This window comes from Ursus maritimus, unplaced genomic scaffold (genome assembly GCF_017311325.1).
Source record: "Ursus maritimus isolate PB19 unplaced genomic scaffold, ASM1731132v1 scaffold_31, whole genome shotgun sequence".
Lineage (NCBI taxonomy): Eukaryota > Metazoa > Chordata > Mammalia > Carnivora > Ursidae > Ursus > Ursus maritimus.
The window spans coordinates 12244385-12267349 of record NW_024425675.1 but is presented as its reverse complement, the minus strand read 5'-3'; the positions used below and the strand labels follow the sequence as shown (position 1 = coordinate 12267349).

Genomic DNA, 22965 nt, shown 5'->3' with positions numbered 1-22965 from the left:
AGGAAAGGAAAAGATTTTGTATTGAGTCATCATACCTTGGTCTGAAAAGGAATGTCACCAAGTTTCCATTTGGTGTCAATTACCACAAACACCAAGACCATTATCCCAATCCTTCCTGCCTTTAGATCACTCTTCATCAACGACCTCTTCTGCTATACATCTCCCTGCTCATTCTTCTTTCTACTGGCATCATTTAAAAATATTCTAGTTTCTTCTTTAAAAAAATTCCTCGCTCAGCCCCATGTCCCTCTCCAACTACTCCCCTACGTCTCCCTGACCATCCACAGCAAAACTTCTAGAGAGTTGCCCACGCTTACTGTCTCCCCTTCTGCATTCACCCCACTTCTCAACTGCTCCCACCGTTCCAGGAAAATGACTTCCATTAATATCACCAGGATCACTTCGTTGCCAGAGCTAATTGCCTAATCTTCCCTTTGAGCCTTTAACACAGCCAGCGGGACACACTGCAAAGGAAACTCTGCTTCCGTGATGTCCCCTCTCTGGCTTCCCCCACTGCCTGTTCTCATCTTCATTCGAATGCTCTCCAGCTTCAACTTCTCCTTTACTTCTCCTGCCTTCAACCTTATCAGTGACTGTAGCTTTTACTGCCTAACCATCCCCAGAATTCATCCTTCCCGATCATCCCCACTGTTACTGTACTCTTTCTGTTTCAGATTACACTTTCCCTGGTGTATCCAAGTAACCTCGTAACTGGTCTTTCTCGCTCCAGATTTTGCTCCCTCCCGCTCATTTTCTTTCTGAAACATGAATCTGATCCTTCCTCAATGTTCAAGGCTCCCCAGTGCACTCAGAAGACAATTCAAACCCCTTGGCACGAGTACGAATTCTCTGCCATGAGCCCTGCTTCTTGCCACCCCTTGCTCTCACATACCCCTGAGCTCTAGCAACTCACATGCACTTACTTCCCTTCTGCATGTTGCTGCCCACCCCCCCCTCGCATACCCCTTTCCTGGCTTACTAGAACCTCTCTTCTGGGAGTCAACTCAGAGTCCTCCCTCCAACCTTCCCGGATCCCTTACAATCCACACGGCGCTTCCCCACGTGGCCCACAGCAGTCTATGCTGCCCTGCATCCTGATGCTGACCCCAGCCTGGGCTGTCATCTCTGACCTCTGGCTGACTCCCTCCCAGAAGGAGATCCGCATTATGGCCACAGCTGGAATATAGATGCAGCTGTTATTAGATTATTGGAATTTAAACACGAAAGTCACTGAATATCATAATAGACAGTGCTTTAAGCGCTGATGGATGGCAAGAGATCCGCCCACCCAAATACAGGCCATTTTCAACCTGGTTTTCATTGAATTCAGGGTTAAAAAAGAAAACATGTGTCTTATCCAGGGGCTTCTGAGCTGCTTACCCCTCTCCCCTCTTCCTGCCCCAACACGAATTCTCACAGCTCACCAGATTCCTACCTTGTTCCTTACCCATGCCAAATCACAATCAAGTCCACAAACACATCTCACAGTTTTTGCATTCACGCTCTGTACCCAGCTCTTCCACCCTCCTGCCTACGTGGAAAGATCAGCTCCAGGGAAGGAGTGCGAAATAGGTGTGGAACTGTGTGTGAAGCCTTTCTAGAACCTTCCAGGTAAAGCTAGACATCTCTCCTCTATGTACATACTTTCATTACAGTCCACATCACACAGCCAGGGTTTTTGTCTCTCGCTCTAGACTTAATCTGCTCTACGGCAGGTTCGTGTGTGTGTGTGTGTGTGTGTGTGTGTGTGCACGTGTCCCTGTGTGTGTGTCTCAGGAGTAGCACAGAGCCTGGCACTAAAAGGCATCTAATAAACATTGCTGAATTAATGGATTTAGTTGAGAATATTGGAAACCAAACCAGTAAATATCAGCTCTCGTTTGTTCAACAACTCCTGATGTGCTTTCCAGTTGACAAAGCACTTTGACGTGCATTATCTCATTCTATCCTCACAGTAAGCCTGTGAGACACAGGAAGAAGGATGAGGCACTGGCCCAAGGGACCACAGAGGCAGAAATGGAAGAGGAACCCAAGGTTCTAGATTCTTTCTGCTCAATACCAAATTGTGCCCATATTCAGTGTTTCTGTGGAGGTTCAGTACGCACAAAGAAAAAAAGAAAAGAGAAACGATTTAACAAATGATCAAACAGACTATGCATCTGTTATATTTGTTTAGAAGAGAGCTGTGAATTAAAAATATGGTGCAATATATATTCAATTTTGAACTTTATAGTAGCCTTGTTAAAAAAGGTTAAAGAAACAGGAGAAATCGATTTTAATACATTTATCCAAATATCCATTCAAAATATTATCATCTCAATGTGTAATAATTAATATTAAAAAGCAGGCATGTATTGCATGGTGCACTGGGTGTTATATGCAAATAATGAATCATGAAACACTGCATCAAAAACTGGGGATGTACTGTATGGTGACTAACATAACAAAATAAAAATTATTAAAAAAAATAAAAAATAAAAAGCATTGCTGCAATATTTCACTTAAACGAAGTCTTTGAAACCCAGTGTGTACTTTTCACATACAGCACATCTCAATTCGGGGGCTAAAATTTCATCGGAAATACTTGATCTGTGTTTAGAATGCATGAAGTTTACCGAAGAAAAAGCAGAGTCCCATACCAAGTTATTTAAAATATACATAAAGGTGTTCCAATACACTGAAACAAGTATCAGTTTTTAAATTTAAATTAAAAAAATAAAATTAAATATAATTAAAAATTGAGTTCCCTGGTTGCACAATTCATGTGCTGAACTAGCCACCTGGGGCTACCACTGGGCAGTGCGGACTTAGGAACGTGAGGATGCATTTAACTGAAATATTTAAGCTCACACAAGGTATAATGCGTCATTCGAAGGGGCATGTTTCTTTCTAACTGATGGCTTCCTGGTCAGATTTTTTGCTTTAATTTCTTGTGCTCCTCTCAGAGAAGAGTAAGCTTACACAACTCATCTCCCCCAGTGACAGGACAGACTGAACAGGTTTAGGAACATTTCAACCTTCCGTGGAGGTTAAGTGACACCAGAAAGCCGGGACTTCATTTCAACTGTGGATGTCTAGAAGGTTAAACTTGTCTGCCCACAGACTCTAGTTTTCTCTGGGAGGATGGGACTTGTACGTCACCACTGCAAACAGCGTGAACTGCAAGAAAAAGAACTCGCTCTGCAAACCCGTGATGGGTTTGGTTATCAGAGAAAACATCTCCCAACTCTGACCCTTTGGGGTAACCGAGTCTTTAAAAAAATAGTTCTTAAAAGTAATTTTATCAAAAGCCCAAAATTACCCTGAACTGGACAATCAGGTTGACATTTGGACCTAAACTTGGGCACAGGTGGCCGTTTGTTGGGCTCTGGAAATGTGGCTAGTGCCTGTGAGGGACTGAATGTTTAATTAAAACGGAATGTTATCCAGTTTTAATTAATTTTCATTTTAAAACCAGCACTCGATTCAGTGAGTGGAGAGCATCAATGTCTATTTAGAATAAGTCAGGGATGTAAACACACGTTTTCACCTGTAAATTTCCTGAACTCTAAACACATTCTCATTCTATGAATCACTCAAGGAGCACTTGTCCGCGCGCCAGGCACGGTGCTCAGCACTGGGAATGTACCAGAAACAGATATGTCACCATCTCTGCCCTCTGAGGCGTGCAGGACGGCAGGGAAGTCTGCCCATCGCTGAATATGTGTTGATAGGTAGGATGGGACACTACCACGGAGAGCTAAGCAAGCCCAAAGCAGGGGCGCCCAACCTGTACCACTGTGGTCCTCCTGCCTCGGATGCCCTGGGAGATCTTGACCTTGCTGATACCAAAAGAATTCCTCTTCTAAACACAGATTTCCTGCATAGCATAAGCCCAGTTCACACGCAAACAGAAAAATGAGCATGAAGCCACATCTGGGCTGAAAATAAATTGCTCGTTCTTAATAATAGAATTCTCCCACTAGCCCATCTTTGGACCCCCTGTGTCATAGAACTTTTCAGTTCCTTATAGTTAACAAGGACACTCAGTTATCCCAAAGAAAAGAAGTATCTGTACATTAATTCATTTTCAAGACGGAATCCTTACTTATTACAAGACCCCACCCAAGTCATGGGAGAGATTAAATATGGAAATGGACTTTTCTCTACACCCCCAAGACAAGCGGGACACAGTGTTATTTCACTCGTCGTGCTGATATTTTAATGTAAAAGAGTCATTCGTCAATGTAAAAAGTTACAGTACCTTTTGAATAGTTTGATGATTCTTTTCTGCCTTCTCTTTCAGTCTTACAATTTCATCTTCTGTAAACAAAAGGAAAGAGAGGCCAACCATGAAATTACAAGCTTATGGCCCTGTATTCAAGCTCCCTGCTTCAGGGCAGGCAGGCATGGTGGACGCAAGTCCTAGCAGGATTGTGACCTTCACAACTGCCCTTGACATTCACAGCCTTCTTCCTGCTGTTCAGACGGCTGGTCAGATAGGGATTAAGAACTAAGTTCAAGATCCAAGGGTGGCTGAGGGCTGAAAGCTTTTCATCAATACTAGCAATGGACATTTTTGCTCTTAGTCACAGCCAATGCAAAGTGCTTTCGCAGGTGGCACTTTATGACTCGGTAAGAACTACCAACGACTGAAAAAGCAGTATCACACCACGTTAGAAGGGAAATGAAACGACACTGGCATGGTGTAATTTATATCCAAGGGATATTGTAATCTATCTGATTTCATCAATATTTTGCTCTAAGTTTTTTTTTTTTTATTACTTTTCATCACTGCAGGTAAGGGGAACAATCATATAAGTAACAGAAATACAAAGGTAACAGTAAGTGAAAAAATACTTTGGTGATTTAAATGGAACTTTTACCAACGTCAATGGTATGTAAAAAAGGGGAGTATGAGGGACACACATGAGGATTTGTACTTTAAATTTGGATCCAAAAGTGAAGATAATTCAGTAGCAAGTAGTGGCATATTTTCCTGAAGGGCTAACTCTGTTTCTCCACAAAGCATACCCCAGTCCGTGTGCTTAAGTATTTAAAGGTGGTAAATTTTAGATGATTAAGCAAGCATATGAAACAGAAATCAGCAGGTCTCTATCCAGTTATAATATTTCTAAGTGAAATAGAGCACTGCTTAGTACATTTTTCCAAGGTCAGTGCTTGTCTTGGGAGGGGAAAAAAACCCACCCTGAGTTAGAATGGCATGGCTTAAGAACACAGCCACAAATAAACCCTCTTTCCCAAGCAAGGAATGCCATCTTCAGTGAAGATCAGAGATGGCTATCAGACAGATCTTATGCACGTAAATGACCAAGCACACGTATGTTTGGTAAAGAGAAACACCGCTATGGGTTTTACGAAGTGCCCGAAGCATCGGTTTTTCTCGAAAATGACTGTAAAATGTTACCTAATACTGAATTTTCCTTTAGATTGAGTCGGATTGCTTCTTCGAGTTCTGAAATGATCTGAATCAGTCTCTCGTTTGCCACTTTGTACTCCAAATTTTCCCTCTCTAGAGCCGTCTCTTTGGCAAAAGTGTCCTGAAAGATGGGGAATTCCATATTTCTAAGCAGAGAGCCAAGGATTTAAATATGCAACAAAAGACAATACAGACGCAGAAGAGCTATCATATAATTTTCTGAATTCTATTACACACTTATAATATGAATAGTAAAAAGGAAGGAGATTAAATAGAGCTCGCTGGAAGAAAGGCTGCAGTACATTCTGTACAAAGACCACAGCACATGGGGACATTTTATTGACAGGAATAATGCATATCATACTGTTTGTGTGCCCTCATCATTCAGGTCAATTCATTATGGAGGCTGCGTCCGGGGAGGCAGCTGGGGCCCCTCCACCCACACTTCCCTCTGTGTGTGTCTGAAGTGCTGTCCGCCTGTAACTAGGCAGGCTGGGGGGACCAGGACGGGCAGCGCCAGGGGGTGGCAAAGTGCACGGCTAAGGAGGGGGGCTTGTTGCCTTTGTGGCATTTCCCAGTGTCAGCGCTGCCAGTGTCACGAGGAGCACATCACATGTCAAAGTGGTGACGTTTTCAGGCTGGGAGCCGCATGGAGTCCATCAGGCGCACGGATATCCACACAGTTGGTTTTCGGCTGGGTGGGGGAGCCACCCAGAGGCAATTCATATTCTGAACATTAACGTGGCTTTGCATGCCTGTCACACGGGGGGCTGTGCAGGCGGTTAATGCTATTGAAGACTTCGGTTTAAATCTCTATGCAAACAGCGATTACCTTGTAAGAAGGTTTCAGGATAACTTACAACAAAGGACTTTAAAGTTATAGTTTTAGTAAAGCAAACTCATTTACATTTTTATTATGTGCGTCTTTTGTTTAAATCTTGCCATGTCCATTATGGGAGAGGCTTTTTCTTACGCAATAGAAGCTTATTGGGACAGCTACTCTTCCTTTCTTCTTCTTCTTCTTGTCTGTTTCAAAGCTATTGAAAAACATCTGAATATACCCTCGCTTATGGCTGTCTACATTTTACTGCCACACATTTATTTTTTTTAAATTAAGATGTAATGGATTGGGGAAGCTGGTGCAGAACTTTTTACTTCGTGATGGTAAAATACTAAATGATTACGCCATCTCAAAATATTAAGGAGTAGGCTGAAAAGTCATTATATTATTATGCTAAAAGAGACAGAAGGTTCTATATGCCTGGCTTCAAAATTCACATGGATAAGAGAAATACTTTTCAACTTTAAAGTAACCTTCAGATGAATTATAACATACTCTTTTTGCAGCAATGCCATGATGGCTGATCCACGAAAAGAGGATCTTCTCTCAAAAACAAAATCTTCCCTCCCAATATACTGGGTTCCTTTTGGAATGTTATTTTTATTTAACTTTAGAGAGCTCAGAAAGTAAATTATTTAAATGTTTTACCCCGTGACCATAATGGCTCAAAAGAAAAATAAGTGGCTACAATTTTTGCAGTACATTGAATAAACCCAGTACATTCAATAAGAAGCCACCTACTAATGAAGTTAGTCATATCAGAGTTAATTTTTAAAACAATGTTAAGCTTTGCATTAAACCCAATACAAATCTTCATGATTTTGATCCACCATTTCACTTACATTATTTGAGCCCAACTCATTCTTAATTAATGAGAACTAACAAATCTGATAGTTAATAAACAGCACTGTTTTAATAAAGGAAGGATCCTTTCTTAGTCATTAATTTCTAGTCCCACATGGTTCAACTTGAAACCATCACAGAATGGACTTATAGGCTACAAAGGGCTTTTTAAACAAACAAACAAACAAACAAACAAACAAACAAACAATATTTGTCTCCAAAGACTTAAGCATACGTTTCCTAACGGGTACCCACAGCGGATGACAGGAGCTCTCATTATCATAAACTAAACAAGAACTATTTGAATTAATCACACGAAACATAAAGTGTATAAATGGTAGCAGCTAATACCTCAATGCGTTTTCTAAAACTCTCATATAAAAGCAGGAAACAAGGAAAACACATTCAACTGGACGGTTTTTCCTCTTCATACGCATCTACGGCCCCCGTTCTTGTGAGGTTAATCTTTAGCTCTGTCCCCACCATCTGTCAGCTGCAGGAACTGCACGTAATTAACTATTCAGACTCCCACAGCAATGAGGACACTCATTAGCAAAATGAACAAAGGGATAGTTCTGGGCTGCCACGGTCATCTGTTACACTCTGAGTGGCAGGTTTTGTGGTGGTGTTCCTTCTACCATCTGCCCACACTACTAGTTTTTGGCTTATTTAAACCATGAGACTTCTTTAAAATAAACTGCGTTAATAAACCAAGGTTTAAAAGGATGGAGATCATTAAAAGGTGGTTAACTAGATGTAGCTATTTAAAGCCGCATTATAGCTGTGGAGAGATTGTGTGCGAGCCACGATCATTCTGGAATTTTAAATTTCTGAAGGAACTCGCCAACGTAAGGTTTTTCTCTCCTATTGGGAAAACGAGCACTTCTGGCGGTGGGTTATGCACTAATTCTCGGATGAACATTCACGAGATGTGCAGAATCACCGTTCCCTGGCTTCAAAATCCTAAACAGATCTTGAAAGAATCATTTTTGAAAACCTGGTATACTGCAGTGCCTTGCTACTCCAAGTGCGGTCCATAGACCAGGAGCCCGGCATCACCCCGGAGCTTATGGGAAAGGCAGAATCTCAGGCCCCAGCCCAGACCTACTGTCAGATTCTGTGTCTTAACCGCAGCCACGGGGGATCCAGGCGCACAATAAAGTCTGAGGAGGACTGTTTAGAGCCCCGCATGTGCCTCTCAGCAGTCTTCCTCCTGCCATATTGGTGTCTCAATTCTGCAGCTCCCCGTACAGTACTTGGACATCTCAATTTGCTGCTGGGGGGTGCACTAGGGTTCTGATGCATGCCCATGCTGCCCGACAGGGAGAGGAGCAGGTGCTCTCCCAGTGAGTGACAGCCAGGAAAGTGGCGCACTGGGGCAGTGCAGCCCTGCAGAGCCGCCACTCTTGACGGACAGCTCTGTTTCAGAGCTGTCAGCAACAAGCAGTTATGTTCCCTTCTGGGGGGTGGGGGGGATGGTTGCACAGCTCATTTATGGGAGGGTAAGGGAAAAAATGAAGTCTTTTCAAAAGGGACAACTCCAGTTGCAATGAAAACGCACGGGTGTGTGTTCGCTCTGACAGGCCAGCCTCCGAAGCAATCCTCAAGGGGACTCATCAACGGACAGGAGAACCACAGTGACACGCGGTTAAGTCTCAACGGTTTCCCACAGAACTAAACTGGAAAAGGTGCTTAGTCCTCAAATGACGGTGCTCAGAGGGATATCCAACATCAAGCCTGGAGAGATGAGGCTTCTATAACTTGAAGAGCTCCCTTTCCTGATTTCCATATTTTGTTATAAATGTGATTTAAGCTAGCTGTTCATTAAACTTTCCCTTTGTGATCACATTCTCATCAGATTTTTCTCAAAAACCATTCTAGAGAGATATTATGACTACTTACTATAAAGCTATTCATGTAATTTGACTGTCAGTAAGAATGAACTGGAGTGTTCCCCTATTGCTTATTCAGCTTGCTTATTTCAAGTGGTTTCAAGTTATCTCCATTGTGACTTTGAAATTCTCCAGTTGGTTCTCCAAATTTTTTTCCAAATCTAATCTCAGGTGCTTGGTGTCTCAAACTTTTTTATACCACCAGAGGGAGCAGTTGCATAAGATGAAATTTCAAATTGAACAAGATCTCTTCCAGAACCTGGGTGGCATGGAATTTCAGGAAATCTTAGAGGATTAGAAAAAGAAAAGTATTCTTCATAAGCTTATTTTATATAATTCATGATCTGTTTTGTGGCCTTCGTGCACCTCCCTCAAATCTTAGGGTGTTTAGAGAAACTGTGATGTGGTCTCCCTGGGGACAAGTTATCCTGGAATAACCAGAGTATTGAGGATGCCTTTCTGAACCAGGGAACTCCCTGCCGATACAATAGCAGGGTGGAACCCCAACTCCTTTGTCCTCAAGAAGCCACTACCCATTCTCATTTCCTTCCCCTCCAGCGTCAGAGAACTTAAGAAATGTAAATGTTACAAGATAGACCTCATGTTTTAGTGTAAGGAGCTCAATTCCCGAATCAGGATGGTCTGAACTGGTCCTGAGGTCTGTTCAGAGCATTTCACGGAATGTAAACTAGATGGTCATAAGGACTTGTGTATTTACTCCTGATAACTAAGGGTTTATATATTTAGCTTTCTTCAAAGAACTCAAAGCAATTCACATTCAATACAACAGGTATCCTTCTCACAACTATCCCTTTTAGCTAGGCAGGTCTCACTTGGCACTTCAGAAAGGGGAAATAAGAGGACCAAAATCACCCTGCCCATCTACGCTGCATATCTTTGACCAAGGCAAGATTAAAGGCCAAAACTATTACAGTGGTTTTAGTCCTTTCTATTAAATCATTGTCTCTAAAAGATAAGACTGGATTTAGACCCAGGAAAAGGTTAAAGTAAGTTCAAAAACTGGATGTGCTTCCTCCAAAGCAATCAGAATATGTAAAAAGAGTTAATATTTAATTTCATTAGATCTATGCTACTAACACTTAATACTGTACTACTTAGAAGATACTCAGGTGTTTATTTTTTAGAACATAAAGAACTATAATAGATTATACAAAGCAAACATTTCTTCACCAGTTAGTAAACAAAATCCTTCAGAATGATACAAGTGCAATTCCTTACCTCTTCTAAACTTGGAGTTTTAAATAAGATTACTGGTGGGGGCGGGGCCCTGGGTGACTCGGTTGGTTAAGCGTCTGCCTTGGGCTCAGGTCATGATCCTGGGATCCTGGGATTGAGCCCCGCATGGGGCTCCCTGCTCAGTGGGGAGTCTACTTCTCCCTCTACCTCTGGCTCCACCCCTGCTCATCTCTCTCTCTCTCTCAAATAAATAAATAAAATCTTTAAAAAAGAAAGCTTACTAGTGTGGGATTTAGGCAAACCATAGATTGCTCTTAAAGGGACTGGCAATGTACAAATGTTTCTTCCTAGTGTTAACATTTGGATGTATAATTTTTCAGACCTTTTCTGTGCATATCTATGCATGTGTCAATATTTACGTGGGTGTGTATACACCTGCATTAATAATATACTATTGTAGTCTATTTTATAAATACATATCAACTAGTTAATTTGGAAAATCACAACCTTGACACCTTACTGTAGAGCATAGAGCTCTACCTCCTTCTGTGGGCTTCAGATTCAGCTCGCATGCCATCTTTACCGTGTACTAGCTGTGTGCCTGGGGGAAGTCACTTAACCACCCCGTCTGCTTCCTCCTCTGTAAACTGAGCCAGGAGATGAGAAGAGGTACCACTGACGAGGCCTGTGGTGCCTGCCAGTTGATATTCAAAAGATCGTTATACCTCTGGCCTCTCTGCTAGCCTCTCCGACTCAAACAATCAGCTTCTTGCTCTTAGGATCTAATAATAAAGACTCCTCTATGGCTCTGAACTGTGGTTGGGCCACAGCCAGTGGCTCAAAGCTGACTTGAGATGAAAATGAATTCACTCTCAGCGTCCACACTGGAAAGCCCTTAAAATTCTCCTCCCTGACAGGAGCTTAGCCTCTCCTTGCTCTCTCCTTCCATTTCTGTACCCACCAGTCCTTTGTCCAAGTAGTAAACCAACTTCTGGCCTCCTTTGAAACAAGGAGAACTGAGGGAAAAACCCTTCGAGAATTTTCCTTGAAGGTCCTCCTGTTTCACGGTGCTTTCTGGAAGTCCTGATGTGGAGAGATTGCTTTGTGTCTTTCAAACTATCTAAATAGCAAAACAGGGTTGGCGTCTCCAAAATTAAAACAAAAATCTACATGCTCTTCTAAAGTGGGACAATTTCTGCAGTGGGAAGTAAGTTATTTTATTTCTATTATAAATAAAAATTGAGAACAATTATATTGCTCCCATTTATAATGATTATGGGTTTTCTGGAATATGTCATTGGGCAGAAAAGGGTTGGACTGGCTGATGAGTGGAGAGAGATGCCCAAGATATACCACCTGCATTTCCTTTATTCTTGACCCAAACTTTTGGAAAGTTATAACTTTATTTACATATATTAAAATTAATTATTCATTGCTTTGAAACTTACAAGTTTTTGAAGTCTAGACTCTTCATATTGGTCTAGTTCTTCTCTTAATTGCTTAATAATTTCTTCTCTATCCTTCAGTTTTTTTAACAAAATACTCATTTTGATAGTAGTCGATTCTTGCACAAAAGTCTCTTCTTCCACCTCAAAGAATTGCTAGGGAGGAAAGCAGCATTAAAAATCAGACACGAAGCAAGCACCATCAGAAACTAGTTCATGTTTTATTTAAGCTACTGTCTCGTAAGTTATCTTATTTTTGTAACTTGCACACAATTTTCAGGAAATAACTATATTTATATTGAATGATACGCTGAAGTGCCATAGACTAGAACCCATTATTCTCCTATAAAACGCAAAGCATAATGTGGTACTCTAACTGCATCGGCCACACAAGCAATCACAGTAAACCTTAATTGTAAATTCACATCATAGTTGTGAATGCCCTACTTCAATCTTCCCCTAGAAAGGAAGATAGCAAAAATTTGAATACGTAAAAAGAGAAGAAAGCTGCAACGGTGCAACTAATTCCCCCAGTGGTTTGGTATGGAGATGTGGAGACAAGCACCATTTCTTTCCTTTTTTCCACAGAAAAGCTTTGCAGACCATTAATCTAGACAGACCAGGCTTCATTTGAAAACTTAAGAAACTGAGACCAAAACAGAGGAAGATGCATTAAAATAGAATTTTTTTCCCCATGCAAAGCTGTGGGTAATGAACCATTAGGCATTAACGTCAAGGTCTATATGCATAACCAGTCTAAAATTATATAATTCTAACATATCATTCAGTTCTCTCTGCATGGAAAAAAATGGCTATGTTTTTTGCTTTTCTTAAAAAAAAAACAAATAGGGGCGCCTGGGTGGCACAACGGTTGGGCGTCTGCCTTCGGCTCAGGGCGTGATCCCGGCGTTATGGGATCGAGCCCCACATCAGGCTCCTCCACTGGGAGCCTGCTTCTTCCTCTCCCGCTCCCCCTGCTTGTGTTCCCTCTCTCGCTGGCTGTCTCTATCTCTGTCGAATAAATAAATAAAATCTTTAAAAAAAAAAACAAATAAGCTGTTTTTTGATAACACTAATCAAATAGAAATTAAATGAAAAAAAAAGACACCCTCAGATTGGTTTGAAATGAATTGGTATATTAGTTGATACTGTATATCCCATATGGTATGCCCGTATTTTAATTCATTTGACATTTAATTCATTTGGCTCAGTCGGTTAAGTGTCCCACTCTTGATTTTGACTCAGGTCATGATCTCAGGGTGGTGAGATCGATTCCCGCATCGGGCTCTGTACTGAGCATGGAGCCTGCCTAAGATTCTCTCTCCCTCTTCCTCTGCCCCTCCCCTACTCACCCTAAAAAAAAAAAAAAAAAAGATTTAATTCATTTGATCTTATATCATGAGCATGTCCCGTGTCATTAACATTTTACATAAATGTAATTACTGATGGTTACATCACATTCTGCTCTATAGAAATACCATTATTTATATAATTATAATATATATATTTGGAGTTTTTCATTACACCGTATCTTTATACCCGCACCTCTGTCCACATTTCTGATCTTTTTATCTTGGCGTAGATCCCTAGAAGTAGAATTCCTGGCCAGAGCCTAGAAATATTTTAATGGTCTTGATTCATTTTATAAAGTTCTTTTCAAAAAGATTCTGCAGTTTATAGTCTACCTCGAGGAAGAGAGTGTTTGTCTTACTACGTTCTCTGAATCATTGTATATTTTCTGAGTCTTACTATGACAATATATGAACGTAGTATTTTATTTTTGTTTTAATCAGCATGTTTTAGCTCTTTTTTCATTATTTTTTATTTTTTAGAAGGTTTTATTTATTTATTTGGGAGAGAGAAAGCACGAGACAGAGCATGGGCAGAGGGGGAGGGGCAGAGGGAGAGGGTGCAGCAGACTCCCTGCTGAGCAGGGAGCTGGAAGTGGGGCTGCACCCCAGGACCCTGAGATCATGACCTGAGCCAAAGGCAGGCAGACACTTAACCACTTAACCGACAGAGCCACCCAGGTGCCCTGCCACTTCTTTTATTAAACAAGTAAACCCTACCCCTGACATGGGGCTCGGGCTCACCACCCTGAAATCAGGAGATGCTCTCTCCCCACCGAGCCAGCCAGGCACCCCTGAATCAGCATGCTTTGACCACCATTCAAAGTGAATTTTTTTCATATGTTATTAGATATTTATGCTCTATGTTTTGAAAAAACGCAATTCTAATTATATGCCCTTTTACTGAGAACTCCAGCTGGTTTTAGAACTTCCATTGATCTCTTTAGCAGTTTTATTGATTGGCTTTCCTCTTCCATTTGCTGGTGTGGAAGTGCCATTTCCTGAGAGGCTGTTCTAAGCAGTGAGGTGCTTGCCCGTTTGCACTCAGTACCCTGAAGAACCACGTCACAAAAGCAAACAGGGAAGAAACGCCTAGAAAATGAACACGGTCACTTACTTACTTCCAGCATATAGAACTCTCCTTTTCAACCCTGATGTGTAAAATCATATTGTCCATCTTGAACTCTTTCGAGAATCACAGCATGATTTTGTCTTTATGTGTTCACTGCTAATATATTCGAGCACAGGCGGATACAGGAAATGTAGTAAAACCTAACACATCTGCGCACACACCTAACATTAGCTTTCAGGGTTAGATTTACAAAGGAAAATTGTTCCACAATATATGACGAGCCCCGGCCAACTGAGGAGAATACCGTACCAAGGTAGAATTGAGAGTCAAGCTAGGAACAGAACGCCGAAGGGGCCTACACAGCACTTGTAAAAATCAGCAGAAGAATACTCAGTACAGTGGGAAAGAGTGAAAGTGAAACAATCCACGTGACAACTCCAGCTTTTTCAATTGAGCGATTGTAAAGAACAAGGTTGATTGTGTAGAGCGGGCTGGCCTGCATTGGCAGACCCGCTCGCTCTGTCACTTAGCGCCCTGTGCCTCAGTCTTATTATCCGTAAAATGGGACTGATAGCAGTACCTTAAGTGCCCTGAGGATGACATAAGACAATGCACCTAAACCATTTTGAATAGTGTTTACAACGCAATCAGCTGCCTGTAAGGATTACACTCTACCATTTGATTTTTGTTCTGTCTTGTCATTCAAACCCAGATGCCACTTGCCCTGGGAAGCTTGAGCACCCCACCTGCCCCCCACTGCTGTGTTCTTTCTGTATCTTGTCAACACTCCTCTTGGGGCAGTTCATTTATTATTTGTTTATTTGCTCACAAATTTTTTATGTTCTGAAGATGCTGGATTTATTTTACTTTTAAAGATTTATTTACTTATTTTTTTAGAGAGAGAGAGAGTGGGAGTGGGGTGGGGAAGAGGGAGAGAATCTTAAACAGACTCCTCACTGAGCATGGAGCCTGACACGGGGCTCGATCTCATGACCCTGAGATCATGACCTGAGCTGAAACCAAGAGTCAGACGCTTAACCAACTGAGCCACCCAGGCACCCCTATTTTACTTTTAAAAATCACCAAAATAAAGATGCTTCCAGCAAGCTGGCCAAGTCATCTCCTCTGTAACGTGACACAAACCACGCTGAATGCTCATTTAAAATCCCCCCAGGATCTGGGCTGAGATGCTACGTGAACTCAGTGGTGCTCGAGTGAGCCTGCCTTTAGGAAGGACTCAGTCCCTCTGGACTTCAGCGCAGGGAGGGTCATGCCGTTCTTTGGAAGAACAAAAAGTTTTACTTCTGACATTTCATAAAATAACTGTAAGACCCAAACACATTGGATTCATTTCTCTTCATCTCCAGGAATGTTTCTGATGTTCTACCAATGTTTATTGAATGAGCTGGACTCACGAGGAGATAGGCGGAAGGCGCTTTTATTTTTCTTCACCACCCTTCAAATCTGGTCTCCCGTCTCATGTTTCTTACCTCTTAGAAGAACTCTTAGAGGCATTAGAAAGTGCCACAGCTTTTTTTTTTTAAACTCTTAAATAACAACAACAAAACTGGATAAAGGAAAGAAAGATAGGAAGAAAGTGAAAGCCATAAATGAATGAATGAATGAATGAATGAATGAATGAATGAATAAAATGCCCAAAATCTCAGTCCAGCCTCCTCTTACACGTCAAGGTTCCTGTTCTCCCCAGCTGTGGCCTCCCTTGGTCTTGGCATCCCGTAGTGGAGGAGAGGGTTTTCTTTTCTAGTACCCAGAAATCTGATCAAACACCAGCCCAGATGTTGCTGTGAAAGTATATTTTTAGGTAAGATTAAGATTAAAATCGATAGACTGGGTAAAGCGGATTACCCTCCATAACGTGGATGGGCCTCATCCAATCAGTTGAAGGTCTTCGGAGAAAGACTAAGGTCCGGGGGGTCGGGGGGAGAGGGAATTTTGTCAGCAGACTATTTTGGATTTGAGCTGTAACATCAAACTCTTCCCTGGATCTCTGGTCTGCTGGTCTACCTTGCAGATTTCAAGCTTGCCAGCCCCCACAATCGTGTGAGCCAATTCCTTAAAATCAATCTCTCTCTTTTTCTCTCTCTTGCTCTCTATGGTTCTGTTTCCCTGGAGAATCTTGAGTAATATAATATTTACATCTAAAGACCATAAACTCACACTGATACCTCCAATTCCAATCTGACACCAAGGCATTTATTACAGCCTGTCTCCTTTCCATAACATAACCCCTCCTCTGGCAGTGGGGAAGGTGGCTCCCACGATGCTTGATGTGCTGACGTGTTTGCTCAGTCCTCCCTTCAGGTCACCCATCTCCTGACCACATTGTGCCACCAAGAGCTTGCCTCTGAGGCAGGCAATGGGACAGAAAAGGCAGAAGCATGTCTTTGGTCTTTTAATTCACAATGGCAAGAAACTTTATTTTGGAATTTAATTCCTTTGGCCCTGCAATTTTTCCTTCAGCATTTGAAAGTGAGGAGGAGCTAATATTCAAATCTCTGGCATGACTGTTGGCTTTTTATTATGTCATTTGGTCTCATGGGCAAAACCTCTTGACCAACAATATTGAACAACACAGCTGGATATAATCTGGAGTGAGAAACAGACTAGAAAATGAATTCTTAGTATTAGATACAAAGTGACCTTGCTGTTAAATGTAAATCATGTACTCCTCTGACCAGATGCCAAATCTCCCAAGGCACCAGCAGTCTCAGGATCCGCAGAGAAGTGTCTGGTATTGGGGGGCGGGCTGCATCATGAAGGTGGGAGCACAGCTTTCCTCTCCCCAGGGCTCAGATACACAGCTAACTGATCATAGGCTAAATGATGAAGTTCAATGGGTTAAAAAGAAGAGAAGAGAGAAAAGAAAAGAAAAGAAAAGAAAAGAAAAGAAAAGAAAAGAAAAATCCAGGGAATCTTGTTTCCTTCCATGTGAAGTGATACCCTCCACTGAGTTCTGACCCTGGAAGAAGAAACGTGGTCATATTTGGGCCATCCCCCTCCTCCTCCCTATCTCTTTGGGGTGAGTGCTGTGGGAGCCCGTGCTCTGCCCGGGGCAGGAAGAGACCCGCCCAGCCCAGGGCTGCCTCTGATGGGAGGCAAGTCCGCCAAGACTTGAGAGTTAGCACTAGGCAGTCTGCTTTCACAGGAAAGCAGATGATCTCTATCCGCGGGCTCCCTGACTTTGTCACCTTGTCCAGAACCTCGGTGGGGAAGAGCGGCATTATTTATCAAGCATCATAAACACTGCAGTAATATTTAACTTGCAATGTGGCAAATCCATGCACGTTAGAATTCTACAGATTCTTTAATGTCTTCAACATAAAGTATTGATCCCTTAGCCTCACTTTCCTGCATCACCTCTCACCACTCTTTCCAGTCCCCTGTCCTCCAGCTTTACCAAACCACCTGCAACTCCCTGACTGCCTCACACCTTAATGCCTCTGTTCCGTGAAATGGGCCACGTCCCTGATTCTTCTCACCCTGCCCCCCCAAACTTGCCAAATAGTCACCATCCTTCAAGGCTTAGTTCAGGAATCATCTCATCCTGAAAATTTCCCTTAACTACTCTCCCGACCCCCACAGAAGAGTTGGGCACCCATCAGGTGCAAACCTCGATTATGGATTGTAATTGCTGAATTTCTTCCCTCCCTCCTTCCCTCCCTTCTTCCTTCCTTCCTTCCTTCCTTCCTTCCTTCCTTCCTTCCTTCCTCCCTCCCTCCCTCCCTCCCTCCCTCCCTATCTCTCATGGCCACTAGATTATGAACACCTTGAGTGCAAGGGCTGCTTTTGTCTCTGCTACAAAATCAGACGATGCATGGATGACTGAACAATCGAGCGAAAGAACAGTTCAAGTCCTCGACATCCTGCACTGCCATGTCCTAGGACGTTTTCACTAAGAACTCATGATCTATTGCCAGTACCATGGCATAGGTCAAGTTCTTTGGCACCTTTCTTGGTTATATTCAGGCCTCCATCAGCGAAAATTTGTTGACTATCTATGATGTGCCTGGCTCTCTGCTAGGACCATAGTACAGAGACGAATACAACTTAGTCCTGGTCGACAGGAACAAAGATTCTAGAGTAAGTACAGACCAATCCACAAGTGGGCAATTGTGATACAATTCAGGGTGTCAGTTATCCAGGAGAGAAAGAGCATTCCTGCAAGAAGGGACATCACGGGACAATTCCAGGGAGGTGACTAATAACTTGAAGCATGCGGACAGAAGCAGGTGATGCAAAGAGCTCTGGATGACTGGAGGGTAAATTTTTCACCAAGAAGGGGAAGGAGATAAGAGTGGAGAAATATAAGGGCCTTCTTGGCCATGCTGAAGGCTCAGAAGTCACCCTACAGTTACAGAGAAGATGCTGAGGGATTTCAAAACGAGGCAAGATGTGAAGGGATTTCTGTTTTGTAAGGCTGCTCACTTGGCCAGGCAGACACAGTACAGAGAGCAGATGGGATAAGGGGGTGACAGCCACGGGCCAGGCAAGCAACGCTGACTGCCTGACCTAGTTCTGTGCCAAGCTAAGAGCAATGGGTTTAGGAAGTTAAAAAGTGTCACGAGTTGATGACTCACTGAAAACTAGGATGTATTTTGTATCTAAGCCATGTCGCAAACACACGGTTTTACCACAAACTCAGTGGCTTCAAACACACTGGCGTTCTCTCAGTTTCTGTGGGGCAGGAGTTCAGGCATAGCTTAGGTGTATCCTCTGCAACAATCCTGGTCTCGATGGAGGCTCCCTGGGAAAGGATCTTGCTGTCGTGTTCGCTCAGGTTGTTGGAAGGAGTCACGTCCTCGCACCTGGAGGACTGAGGGCTTCCGTTTCTCACAGACTGTCAGCCAGAGGCTGCCCTCCGTTCCAGGCTGCCTGCGGTTCTTTACCTCCAAATGTTGGGGCTCCCCAACATGGCCTCTTGCTTCCTCCAAGCCAGCAAGGGAGAGAGAGAGACTCTGCAAGACGGAGCTACACTCTTATGAGATAGAATCATCCAGGCACCTTGGCAGAAATCTGTGGGTTAGAAGCAAGGCCCACATCCCGCCCATTCTCAAGGAGACGAGGAGGGTGATCACACCGGTGTGAACCCCTGGAGAATCGTGGTGTCCTGCACAAGGAGTGACTGCTAGCTTCCCAGCCAGGGAGACCAGCTGGACCTTAACACCCGAGACCAGGAGACTCAGGGAGAGGTGTGGAGTTAAGGGGGAAGATAACGTCGACGCTTTGGGTCATGGTTGGGTCTGTGGTGACTTATCTTGTAACTCTTCACGTTAGTTTTTTTCCCATTTCATCGAGGCAGTTTTCTTTCTCACCCTCTCCTCAGCATAAAGCCTCATTCAGGCCATTAGCAGTGCTCCAGAGAAGGCATTCCTCCCAATCTGAGGAGATGCACTTTGTCCTCGGCAGAGGCCCATCTTCGTTTCCTAAGGCAGAGTCCAGAGAATTTAATCCCCTTCAAATACCAAAATGTTGGTATTTTATTGCATAATACGGTTACTAGCACTTAAAGAAAATCTGAAAATAAAAATCACTTAACCCCCGGATAGTATTTGCTGCATTAAAATTTGGGATCTAAAATTAGTGCCCTCATTAGATATGGTTTGTCTATCAGATACGGTTCGTCTATACTTCCCCCCCTTTCAAAAGGCATAAGAAAATGCCAGTCAACAAAGCATGGTTTCTATTGCGAGAATAAATATTTTCCCATTTTGAAGACTTTTAAAAACAATGTTAACATTTTAACAAATGCATTTTTAACAGCGTTGAAATGGATTTGGGTAATTCTGCATCAAATCTTCATCTATACTTGACTAAGTAAAGAAGAGGACAAACCCGAAATGCTTTTCTTGGAACAAACACTACCACCTGCTATCCATAAAAGGTTTGCAGTCCAGCAAAACAGACAATGCGCTATTTGCAATGATCTCTTTGCAGTCATCAAAGAAGAGATGTGATTTTGTGATGGGGAAATATTGGAAGTTAACTTACAACAATTTTCCATTCTCCCTGTTAATGACAATCAGAAAGAGATTTCTGGGAAGGTAGAAAACGTGGCAGAGAAATCGTCTCTGGCTTAAATGATGAAACAATTGACGCTTTTTTTTTTTTTTAAGATTATGTTCGTTTTTTTAAAGAATGATTACATTTTTCTTCTATCGTATATAGTATAGGTTATTTTTTGAGCTACACTTATTTTATCTGCTAGTAGTTTATATTAAAGATTTTATTTATTTACTTGAGAGAGAGCATGAGAGAGAAAAAGAGACAGAAAGAGAAGGAGCAGGGGGAGTGGCGGAAGGAGAGGGAGAAGCAGACTCCTCGCTGAGCGGGGAGCCGGAACTGGGGCTCGATCCCAGGACACTGGGATCATGACCTGAGCTGAAGGCAGACATTCAACCGACTGAGCCACCCAGGTGCCCTTATATGAGAACTATGAGTTTAATGTTGACATTTTATGCATTTTTGTTTTTATTTGTTGTTTTCTTTATGTTCATAACATTTGTATTTGAAATGTAGCATATATTAGTTCACTGCTTAAGAAATGTCCATGAGTGGCAGGGGTGGGGGGAGTGGAGGAAGATGGTCAAGAGGCACAAACTTCCAGCTGTAAGATAAATAAGCCCTGGGGCTATAATGCAGAAGGTGAGGACTAGAGTTAACACCACGTACAGTGTATTTGGAAGTTGCTAAGAGAATAGATCCTAAAAGTTCTCATCACAAGGGAAAAAAAAAAGTTTGAAACTATATGAGGAGATGTATGTTAACGAAACTTAGTGTGGTAATCATTTCGCAATATATGTAGGTCACACCTTAAACTCATAGAGAGCTGTGTGCTGATTACATCTCCATATAACTGAAAAAAGATCTGTGAATTCTAAAATACTTTAAGATAAATATTAAAATAAATAAGTTAATTAGATAAAACAGCATCCTTTGTATTTTATGGAAAACAAATCTAAAAAAATATGGAGCCTGAAGTCTGCTTCAGTCGCTTGCCTTCGTGGCCAGTTGCTAGACTCAGGAAGGCTAATTTTCCTTTGTGTTCCAGGGAGTTTGAATTTTCTGAGTCACCAGGGCAACATTTCTGGTGGTTCTGATTACATGTTTATCCCACCTGTTATGAGGGGGCTAAAAAACTACAGAACATTAAAAAAAAGGTGAGCAGGACGCTGAAGAGTCTAGAATTTTCTTTCTATGAGGAGCCGTTAAGGAGTTGGGGGCTTAGCCAGAGTGGAGAAGGCATGAATACCAGTGTTTTCTCCAACTCTGTGAGAACACGTAAGAGGAGTTCATTGCATTCTCCTTTCCTTCTGAATGCCAATTATAGCTGAACCAAGAAGGAAGTCATTGAAATAAAAACTTCGATGTAAAAGTTTACATTTTTCTGAATTTAACTCTAGTCATTTTTGTCTTTCTAGAGAAACAGAATAAATCATGACGCAGCACATGGAGAACTTTGCACAGAGCCTGGGCCATAGCAGATTATTCAATACATGGAAACGGCTTTCATTATCATTAATTGTCGGCCTAGAGAAAATGAGGACGTTTTCCCGAACATTTCACCTGTGTTTCTGTAACGAATGCCCATCACCCCCTTAGACAAAAGAATAACCACAGCTCCAGGCTACGTTAAGTTCCAGCAGAGCCAGTCTACACAGAATGTCGACTCTCTCTACAGCCCTGTACCCTTTTCTCAACTTAAACATCTCTCCGTACTGCCCCCTCTCTTCCAACTTATTCCAGATTTTTCTCACAGAAAAAAGAACATCCATTAAGAAGGCAAAAACGTCATTCCTTAGCCCTCTGTTGGTAAAGGACAGGGTGGTGTTTTGATTTGAGGAAATGAAATTCTAATGGTTATATTTCAAGCACTCTGGGGGTGTAATGTGCCTAATACTTTTGAACGATGGGAAGTATTCTTCTCCCCGACTATGTCACCCAAAGAATATCTTCTACTTGAAGAGCCCTGCAAGAACACACCAACATTCATTCTGGACTTATTCACAGGGCCTGCTATGCACAGCTCCGGGCTAGTCACAAATTTCCCCGTGTATAAGAAAATCCTCAATGTGCCATGTAGATGGAGAAGAATAGAGCTTTCTAGTCTCTAAAGTTCTCTTTTAAAGACCTGGGAGATCATCGTTTAAAAAAGCATCTGAGTCGGTGCAGTGGGGCGCAGGAAGTGGGCATAGTCCAAACTGGAAAAGCACAAGTAAATGATCTTCCGTGCCGAAGAGTCTGAACTGAGAACCGCCTCCACCAGGCTGTCAGCCTTCATTTGAACCTCACCTCGATGCTTCTCTGCAAAGCAGCATTTCTTAGACTGATTCACTCTTTATCTTCACAAGAGTCACAGGACTCTCCTCGTGGCCAGGAGCTACGTTCATCACACGGAGTGTGGGGCTGGTTATTGGCTTTCTTGATGCATTCGTGCCAAGAGACTGTGTCCTCAACCCATTTCTCTCCTTACAGTATGCACTCAATTCTCCCCCTTGACGAGGCAAAGAGAGAACTAGGCCCCCCCCTACTCAGGAAAGAGGAACAGGATCTATCCCATGTGGGCCTCTGTAAAGGGACCTGATTAACCCAGGCAACGCTGTGCTAGGGTCATAGGGGAACCCAGCCTTAGGACTAAGTTCACCTGTTTCATCCATTCTAGCCTGGTTTTTCTCATGTTGACCCTCTCTGGTCCCTGATCCCCATTGGGCCTGTGTGCACCTAACTCCAACAGGCAGTCTCGCTGGCTTTATTAGCCCTTTGTTGACCTACTTTTCTGGTGCAACTTTAGCCTTCCCCACAAACATATATTCTTTTTTTTTTTAAAGATTTTATTTATTTATTTGACAGAGAGAGAGACAGCCAGCGAGAGAGGGAACACAAGCAGGG

At 42.5% G+C, this 22965-nt stretch overlaps 1 protein-coding gene across 2 annotated transcripts in view; it reads right to left on the bottom strand.

Moving 5' to 3' along the window:
- Positions 1-22965, bottom strand: part of CUNH10orf67 (chromosome unknown C10orf67 homolog) — a 136757-nt gene that overhangs the window by 76527 nt on the left and 37265 nt on the right. For both annotated transcript variants that reach the window (XM_040645327.1, XM_040645326.1), the window contains exons 5-7: positions 11641-11793; positions 5408-5540; positions 4244-4302 (exon numbers count right to left, since the gene is read on the bottom strand). In XM_040645327.1, the coding sequence (XP_040501261.1) occupies positions 4244-4302; positions 5408-5540; positions 11641-11793 (345 nt within the window). The remainder of the gene's footprint in view (positions 1-4243; positions 4303-5407; positions 5541-11640; positions 11794-22965) is intronic.